Source organism: Centruroides vittatus, unplaced genomic scaffold (genome assembly GCF_030686945.1).
Source record: "Centruroides vittatus isolate TY-2023 unplaced genomic scaffold, ASM3068694v2 contig_799, whole genome shotgun sequence".
NCBI classification, from domain to species: Eukaryota; Metazoa; Arthropoda; class Arachnida; order Scorpiones; family Buthidae; genus Centruroides; species Centruroides vittatus.
Window position 1 is genome coordinate 967,253 of NW_027122516.1, and position 10,335 is coordinate 977,587.

At 31.8% G+C, this 10,335-nt stretch overlaps 1 protein-coding gene across 1 annotated transcript; it reads left to right on the plus strand.

Moving 5' to 3' along the window:
* Positions 1 to 13: 13 nt before the first annotated feature.
* On the plus strand, positions 14 to 7,324 carry LOC136981839 (uncharacterized). The gene is made up of 6 exons (XM_067278224.1): positions 14 to 247; positions 5,726 to 6,292; positions 6,365 to 6,454; positions 6,585 to 6,740; positions 6,816 to 6,936; positions 7,008 to 7,324. The coding sequence occupies exons 1-6, from the start codon at positions 136 to 138 to the stop codon at positions 7,075 to 7,077; spliced, it is 1,116 nt and encodes a 371-aa protein (XP_067134325.1). The 5' UTR covers positions 14 to 135; the 3' UTR covers positions 7,078 to 7,324.
* The last annotated feature ends 3,011 nt before the right edge of the window (positions 7,325 to 10,335 follow it).

A 10,335-nucleotide genomic window follows, 5' to 3' on the forward strand; every position in this document is an offset into this window, starting at 1 on the left:
AAAGGATCGTATATATTGTTGCCTTGGAAACGAATGTAAATCGCATTAAAAGGCTGTGACGTGAGGACACGTGACTTCCGGTGATGAACATTTAATCGAGAGAATTTTGTTCGGTTTGTCAGTGTCGAGAAATGAATGAGAGAGTCGAAAAGTCCGAAAATTAATCCAAGAACAAGAGCAAAAAACAAAATGATGCACTCCGTTAAAGGTGCCTTCGCCTTCTATCTCGTCTATTGTATTTTCTATCGTAAGTTAATTAAATTTTAATTAATATTTTTAAAAATTTAGCTAATTAAATTACGTCGCTAATTACTTAATTCGCGTAATTAATAGAAATTTAAGCAGGATTGCGCTTGGTTCTTTCCATTTTTTAACAACGCTTACGGTAGAAATTTAACAAAATTCGCCAAGAATAATTGTAATTTATGACTTTTTGTAACCTTTTTTCCACTTATTTACCACGGAATTATGTAGTTTAAACGATAAAATATCCATCTTTCGAGCGCTACTTTCCTCAATAACTAAAATAGTTCGAGTAACTAGGTCTATATTATCATAGGAAAAATGCATTAAAGAAAGGGGAGAAAAATAAACGAAAATATACATTTTAAACAGCGAAAAAAACTCAATTTAGTAGTAATAAAATCACGTAGAAATTTCGTTAATTCGAAAAATTAAATAAAGTGCGCTGTCCTCTCGTTTAATTAACATAAATCTCCATTCTAAAGATGATGAGAGGAAGGAACTGTTATGATAATCTGTAATTTTCGGATGATACGTCTGTTTGTCTGGATTCATTTACAACTAAAATAATTAAAGATTTGTTTTATTTTTGATATCAATTACTGCATACAGGATGTAAAAGTATGTAATTTTAATGTTTAGATGGGTAAATTATTTAATTTTTCGTTCTTTTTTTTAATCTATTTACTCACGTATCTCTTTTGTATTGATTTTAAAGACTAGGAAGTTATAATTGAAGTGTTAAATTTATAAATTTTTGCATCAAAATGAATACATCTTCGGCTTTTTTTTTCAAATCATTAAGCATTTTTCTAGTCGAAAATCAAATTTTGCTTCGTATAATTGAACTTAAACACGTTGAAAACATCATTTATCTTCATTTAAAACCATAAAACAAGCTAAACATTATCGTCATCACGCACGTACAAAGGTAAAACCGATAAACTAGTGAATAATAGAGGATAAAAGAACACAAGCGAATACAATAAACATCGATGTTCAATCGGAATTTAATACATTATCTTCATTTTTAACGGTTCAATGATGCTATTCATGCTTAACATGGATGCAAATGAACCAATTGGATCGCATCACCACCATAAAAACTTTTGCTACATTGTTCGAAACTTCCCGGAACCACGTCAACAAAAATGTCCCCCTTCCCTCTTTAAATTTTCTAACAATAACACAAAGGTTCGTTCACCCAAATTCGAAGGTGAAAATTTCCGAAAAATTCCCTAAAACGGTATATTTTCTGCATTGTTTTGTCACCTGACAACAATGCAGACAAGGTGAATGACCCACACCTTGGTTCAAAAGGTACAAACGGTGACGTAAACGTCCGACGTCACGCCAATTTTCGTGTAAAGCTGTCGAAAATCCAAAAAAGGAAGCTTTAATATTTGATTACAATTTTGCTCTATACGATATATATTAAATTACCTTCCGCATATTTTATCAGTAAAATGGTCGTATGATCTTGTGTTAAACGTGATAACAATATGACCTTTTCATACACATCGAGCAACAGGTATTATTATTAAATCTAAGCTGAGCAATTTTGCGAGCGGACAGACAGACGTACGGTTTATTTGCTTTGTCGATCCCACGCTATTTTTAATTAATTTTCCGTTCTAGTGGCATTATCTGTTACAACGTTTTAACTACGAGTTAATAATTCATAACGGCGTAACGTTGTCAGCCATGCATTCCATTCTGACTAACCATTCGTAACGACGATTGTTTTAATCCCTCCATATAGCGTCATTATATAAATAATCTTACAGCCTTTCCAGGAGAAAAATTTCCAAAATTTAATCGAAAAAACTGCTTAATGCCGATGGATTTCTTCAGTTATTAGCTCCATTTCTCTTTCTCGAGTATATTTAACGAACGTACCTCGATATAACGCTTGTCTCTACGTAAAAAAAAAAAGCTTCTTGTAAATCGATATAATGGCACACGTTCACACACTTTTTAATGGAGATCACTCTACTTAAAGCGTTATTATAAGTGAAAACCTCGATATAACGCTTCGAAATTCAATTTTTGTGTGTGTATCTTACTGATAAAATACCCTGTAACGATGATAAAAATCTTTTCAAATACTTTTCCCACGTTTACAGCATACACCTCGATATAACGCAGACGCTTTTATCGAAATACTTTCCTATTTTTTTTTTTTAATCTCTTTTCTATTTAAGATAAAAATTGAGCCGATTAATAAACAATTTAAAACGTTATTTTGAGAAATAAAATGTATTTACTTAACCTTGAAAAATGCAAATATTTAATTAAATACGGCCTTTATACACGTATCAACTTCCTTAAAACAAATTGTCTTATTCTTCTACATTAATACGTTTTAAACAGGTTTTACTGTATTAAATAAAAAGAAAACACACATTTATATTTAATTTCTCTTCGTTTTAACGTCGTTTTTATTCTTATAATTCATGTTTATATACAGTAATAACCCAACGTACGAACCATTTAAGCTACACTTTTCTCAACGTAATTCGTTATATCGATTGTCAATGCGGGTCGTTATTCCCTTAATAAATAGTTATTACTACAATCAACTTGTTTCTAGACGTAAAAAGCTTTGACATTCCATAATTACCCATAATTTTCGCCTTCGCCATTTCCACTCGCTATGCAATATAACCTAAATATTCTCGTATGTAGAACATTATTTATACTTTAAAACTACATTTTAAAGCTATTATAACTCGTATCGCATGATTTTAAATAAGTTTTAAAACTGGAACGAATATTTTTTTTATTAGACTAACCTTTAAATCCCAATTGTTTGTCTGTCTGCCTGTCTGTCTGTCTGTCTGTCTTTCCTTAATATCGAGAATGGTGTTAGATAAATGAAATTCGGAACCAGATATAGAAATCTTGGGGGTAGAAGGCCCCGATTAACTGTATACGAATTTCCGGCTTCTAACGGAAGTTACGTCATTTCGATTCAAAAATTTTACCCCGAGAAGTGTTGACCGGCGTGGCTGCTTTGTTAACAGGAAAAGTATGATGTACAGGGGCATTCCTCCTCCTCGTTCATTCACTCCACTGATTTTACTGAGATTTGATGCAGTTTCAACATGAAATTTTTGACATTTTTAACGTATTTTTTTTACGTAGAAAATACTTAAAGTATTTAAACTCTTTAAAATTCCTCAAAATCTTCACATTTTTGTAGCTACTCTTCATTTCATATTTCTGAAATCTCTCAGCAATAAAATTTACGCTTCGATAAATTTGATTTTATTGCTGAGTCTACGACTTCCACATTTCTAGATAGATTTTTTTCATTAAGCTTTCAAATATTCCATATTGTTTCTGTATAAAGCTATTTTTAGAATATTTCACGATGTCTTTCCTTTTATACTTTTATAAATTAAACGTTTAAACGTTATTTTATTTTTTACCTCCAAATTTTCGCTTTTAAAATTCTATTTTTAATTCAGTAAGACGAATAAATGTGTATAACGGTTTCAATAGACTTACATTATGTGAAATTGGTACAAAAGTAACGAACATTTAAGAATTTTTCACCTCCTGTTAAAAATATTTCGTATAAAAAAAAAAAAAAAAAACATTTTAGGTTTCGATTGCTTCGTCCTGAATCTTGTTTGTCTTAAAATAGTCCCATTTAAACAATCGTTTTATTAAAAATGATCTCTTGCCAAGTGTTTTATAGAATTCTTACCAACATCGAAATTTTGAAAATTTTGCCATTTTTCATCGCACGTTGCTTCTCTTTTATCTATTATTATTCTTCCTTCACTTTCATAAAATGTTTTTCTTCCTCCTCCTCCTCCTCCTCCTCCTTTATTCGTCCCCCTTCTCCAAAGCCTATATTATTATTATTCCTCCTCTACACTCATTCGTTCCTCTTAGCTAAATATTTACTCCTCCTCCTCATTCATTCATTCCTACACAGTACTAGGCCTCTCCTCTTCGTTCATTTATTCTTCTTTCTCTATACAATGTCATCCCTCCTCTCCTCGTCCTCCTCCATTTATTCCTCTTCCTCTATATACCAGTACAAAAGTCAAACTTAGAAAGATTACAGAATAAACTAAACACCCTTTAAATTCGGCATTTAGCTTAAAATTATCATTAAAAACACGCACGAGAAGCTCATTTATCTTCTTAAAAATAATAATAATAAGTTTATGAACTTCAGTAACATTAACGAAAGCGTTTTAGTAACGCACGTTTCCGTCCGTCCGTCCGTCCGTCGAATAACCTGCGAAACAACAAAGAAAACAATATCGAAATATCGTGCCGTTAAGACCAACTCATAATTTACAATTAAACGTTTGTAAAATTGAAATTAAACGAGCAAAAAGTACGTAAAAAAAATCAATTTATCTCAACGGATCTAAACTGTATCTTCTGGGAAATCGTTTCTTATCTTATAATTCCTCGAAGGGAATGCATTTTTAAAATAAAAGTAATAATAATAATAATAATAATTTGAATTTAAATAAATGAGAAATGACATTGAAAAAATAGTTTATATACAACGCAATCTGTAAGATAAATATCATCGATCACGCTTTTTTCCTAGAAAAACCACTTTAAACTTGAAGATAAGACTGGAAATCGGCAGCCCGTTCGGTTGTCTGGACGGCATTGCGATCGAGCAATTAATTAAATTGCTTTTTAATATCGATCATTCCTTTAGGAAAAACCTGTTTTTTTTTAAAAATCGAGTTAACAGTTTTGTATAGGTGTGGCCAGATTCTTCGGAGTATGACAAACATTGGCTTGGTTTTCTGTTAATAATTAATACATCGTTAAATTTTTAAATGGTTTGGCTAGAAGTTACGCCATTTTCCGAGCGTGGGACGATAAGACGAAAGCGTTAAACTCGTATATAATTGCTTTAATATCGATCGAATGAACTCTCCATCTTCGGCATGTCATGTATCTATTAACTTATCGGTATTCGATGGGCAGTTTCTACCGCGAAAATATATTAAATCACGTCAAAACTGGCTAATTGAGTACCGTTTTAACATGCTAAATGACTCCTGGGTGGCTCCACTTTAGCATATTGCTAAAAAAATTGGCATATTAAATGGTAATGGTTGAGCAAGTAGGGCATATGATGATCTATAAATTAGCCTACATTAATTCCCTAACATGTTTACTATTGTTAATGAATGTTAATTTGAATGACAATGGATTATCCCGTTGATTTATTATGCATAAACCAAGCTGGTCAAGGCAAAAAAAAATAATAATAAAAAATTTATAGTCAGTGAGTCTGGCCTCTTTACTTAATGTGTCATTACCTGAGTAGTTGTCATAGAAATGACATTGTGATTCCACTCGTGTGCTCTGGAGCCTATTATTACTATACTCTTTTATATTTATATACTGATACATAAAGAAGTCGAGATTGACAGAAATAATTCATCCAAATTTCTTGAAGATTTTATTAATTTTCTTCCTTTTTTTATAGGTGTTCAATGCCAAACAGTTGTTGATATTGTAAATTTAACAGAAGCTGAAATGGAGGGACAGACACAAATAATTACATCTACACTTTCACCTGTTGAGAATGTCAGCACTGTAACACTAACAGAAACAACTTCTATTGCTAATGAAGATAAAGAAGACACCATGCACAATACTTCTGTATCCGAAATGTCGACTGATTTCGCGTCGGACGGTGTGTCGATGGAGAATTTAGAAAGCACCAAAGCTATTACGAAACCTGCAACACTAATAGAAATGACAACACTTATGGAAACCACGTTAACGGAAACAACAAAACCATCTACTACGGTGCCTACGACGACGACAACAACTTTTCAACCGCATACAACGATGGCTACGTCCACACAATCGCCAACGATTTCTCCAGAGATAGATAGCGAAGAGAGTACAGAGACAGAAGAATCGCTCGTAACCACATACCTTCCACTTGTAAGCACGTGGAAAACATCTACCTTAACTTCTCTACGTCCTAGTACGGAACTTCAACCCGAAGAATCCAACAACTCTTTAAATATTACTCAATTTTCGGGTAAGTTTTGGTGGATGTCCTAAAATCTTAACAGTAATTTAAATATTAATAACCATTTAATTTTCTTTGTAGTTAATGAATGTAGTTTTGCTGGAGAGAAACTTGACTGTGATGTCTGGATAAAGTGTTTTGGAGAAGGGGAAGTTGACTGTACTGAATCAGGTAGAAAAATTTGTATTATATAATCAAATCTGTAAGAAACTGTATAAACTCGAATCAATTACTATGCTGAAAATAACTATATAATAAATTCATAATAATTCTTAAATTTATATTATTTATGAAATTGTAGAAGAGAGAAGCATACCAGATCCAAGAGAACTTGATAGCAAATCATTTTACGTAAGAAATCATTATAACGAAGAAAGACCGTGTAAAATAAGTGGAACACTTCAATGCATACCGCAACCGCTCATGCCTAAATGCAAAGGGAGTGGAAAATGCAAATGTGAGTCAGTTTACATATATATATATTTGTATATAAAGTTGAAATTTACTTACAATGTATGTATCCTCTCATCAGTAGTGTCATTGGAATTAGCCGTAGAAGAAGGTATGGAAGATTGGATCATAGCAGTAATATGCATTTCGATAGGATTAGGGTGTTTCCTTTTAGTCGTCCTGGGTTACGTGATCTACACTTCGTGAGTTTGGTTTAAAATTTGTGTGATAATTTATCTAAAACGTTTAGATTCTGACAGCTTTTCTATTATAGATGGAAGAAACTTAGAGTTCAACCGCAAACTTCGGCTTCCACGTCCTACGTAACCGGACAGACTGCCTAATTTTGGAAGTGCTCAAGACAGATTGCATCGTCATCAAAGAGCAATAAAGCAAATGTGATACAAACTTTCATTTTCCGAAAGAATGGAAACAAATACACATTCCATCTATAAATTTTACATATTCATATATTTATTTATGTCATATTGAACAGAATACAATAGAATAGAAAGCTTGTTAATTATATATACATATATATATGACATTAATCGGGTGAATTTTATCCAAACGTTTCCTTGTTACGACCGTTGACATCTGCGTATACAGATTATTAAATATTTAAACTAGATTATTTAAAAAAGACAATTTAATCATTTTCCTTGATTTAATTTCTAAATTGATTTAATCACAAATACATATTTTAATTCATTTCATTAATTATTATATTGTATTGCAAATATTAAAGAAAAAATATCATTGTATCAAAAGAATTTTCAATAAATTCTCATAATGCTTTTATAAATTGACTCTTCGTTATTTTACATTTATGGAAGAATTTATTTTCATACTAGTTGTGTGGGCCTGGTGTTGCTCCGGCTTTTGATGGTGGGGGATCGGCGAGGTCGGGTCGAGAGAGGGTGACAAAAACAATGGTCTTAGTAACTAAAATGTAAATTTATTGACCCGAATATATTTACAATAATGAAACTGCAAAAACACAAAAAACTACTTAAGAGGGGATGGGATTTAGGAGTGATTGGGAGAGGGAACACCACAGTACTTTTCTGGGGCATCAAAGAATATTCATGCCAAATTTAGAGTAAATAAGTTAATTACTATTTTTAATCAGGTTAATTTGATAAATACCCAGATTCTTTTAACTGTATATTAATTTATGTACATTTTAAATATTAAAAATACTAAAATGGAAATGTAAAAATACTGAAAAATACAAACAGTTAAAACTTAAGTATTCCATTTTAAGTACTTTTAAAACAGAAAAGAAAGTATATTTAATTTTGTAAAGTATTATCAACAAAACTTTCTAGTTAAATTTATTTAAAATATACTATTTTTAATCAATTGACATCTAAGAATTTTTACCATGCCCTCGTGGATTCAATCAGATCCATAATACATAGCCAGATGGTCAGAAAAGAATCCAGCATATCCAGACTAAACTGTCCACGAAAATATTGGAACTTCCAACCTGAACTCGAACTCCGATACCCTAGAGCAATAGTTCTTAAAGCTATACGATCTGCAGACCACTTAAACCGAATCGCAAATGAACCTCGGACCACCAGGCCTTCGTTCACTTCTCGTTCCGTAAAAGTCGCCTTAGATGCGTGCCGAGATATTTTGCCTATTTAATGACCTAACATAAAAGATGTTTAATTCATAAAAATATTTTCTTCTGGCTAAATAGTATATAATTTTTTTTTTTTTTTGGAAAAAATGACTAGGATAGTCTGTGGAACATCTGGCGCACACTCAAAGACCACCAATGATCTTATGGACTATACTTTGAGATTCACTGTCTTAGAGTGGCAAGCAGATACCTTTATCACCTCGCCATTCATCCATCTCACTCACAATCAATTTGTTTTTATTATAAAATAATATAATATACAAGTATTTTACTTTCAATAAAAGTAAAATACTTTTAAGGAGTATTTTTATTTAATGAAGAATCTGTTCAGTAAAGTGAATATTAATCAGATAAAGCAGAAATGGCTACAAAAATATTTAACAATTTTTTAAAATTCCTTCAGTCAACAGGCTGTGGAAAATAATTACAGGCCCTCGAACTAGGGCCTCCTATCCCTTTCTATACCTTTTACTGATGTGATATTCTTAGTTTTGCACATTTTTCCCTTTCATAACGTTCTTGAAATTATATAAATTGATTTTCTAGATTTAACGATTAAAATAGACCAGTGCCACTACAGGGACTGGTGCCAAGATAGAGATTCCAGCACTGGTCGGCACCAGGACTACAGACCCTCCCTCCCGTCAACCTTGTGTAAAGCAATATAATTGTCATATTAAAGAGAAAATTGTGTCCAAATTTTGAAAAACTTTATCATGTTTTTAATTAAATATCTTACTAATCCTATTTTCTATTTACTTAAATCATCTAAATCAGCATTTTCCAGTTAGATAGACCTCTGTAAAGATCATAAAATATATTCCTTGATAGTTTCAGGAACTTCCAGTATACTAAAAAATAGGTCACCTACCGAACAAAGATTAGAAAACACTGTTCTAAATAAGTAATATAATATATTAATATATTCAGGAGAGTTCAAGACGCTAGGAAACTTCATCGTGATAATCTACGAACATGATATGAATAATCAAATTATTATTGTAGAAAATAAAGTTAACTATACAGTTTAAAGAATAATTCATATTTTTAATTAAAAATATATTCATTTTTGTTAATTAAATATCTAAAAAAACTCCTAAAAGATTTGTATTAACACTACATTCGTTTTGAAACGTTTTTAAACGAAATTTATACAAAATTTAGTGCGCCATCTTCAGAGCTGCAATATATCGAAAAACTAGCATGGCAATATGGAGTTAATATCAGAGCTATAACATGAAAAACTAAGACAGGCAGCAACGTGAGGAATATAAATAAATTAGAAGAATTTATGGTGATGGAATACAGGACCCTGCCGGACAATGTCTATAAATGAATAGAAGCTGCAACGAAGAAACAAATAATTTATAAAAGGAAACCAACAATTTATCAATTATTAAGAGCCGACAAAGATGCACTAGATGGGGACCGTCTTCCTGGAATATATAGAATTCCCATAACAGATATAAGGCAGCAGAAAAATCTGTTTTACATTGGGAGCCACCAGGAGATCCCTTAACGAAAGACTGACGGAACACAAAAGAAACATAAGAAATGAGCAACCATGCACAGTGCTTGCAACTTACATTTTAGCAAACCCCCTAGAAATTAAAGCAGAATGGGATAAAGCAAGATTGGTACAAATAGTTCGTAATACACCTAAAAAACACCTCAAGTACACGGAAGCTTGGCATATATGCAAAACCTGTCAAGAAGAGTAAGCAATCAACTTCAGAGATGCAAGTAAAATATCGGTAGCTTGGAGTTCAAGCGTATTGTAAAGTTTCAAGACAGTTAGCGAAGCGGCATGTTATATAGTTGGACGACAGATAGCATGCTTATTATGAATGATATATGATATGATGGCTCTACACATGCTTTAATGTTTTTTTGCCTTACTATATTTATATTTTATTTTTTATTTGTATTTTTTTGCTTTACTGTATCG

Coding starts and splice junctions, on each gene's coding strand:
- LOC136981839 (XM_067278224.1), top strand. CDS start 136: ATGAGAGAGTCGAAAAGTCCGAAAATTAATCCAAGAACAAGAGCAAAA. Junction 248..5,725: donor CGTCTATTGTATTTTCTATC/GTAAGTTAATTA, acceptor CTTTTTTTATAG/GTGTTCAATGCCAAACAGTT. Junction 6,741..6,815: donor AGGGAGTGGAAAATGCAAAT/GTGAGTCAGTTT, acceptor TCCTCTCATCAG/TAGTGTCATTGGAATTAGCC.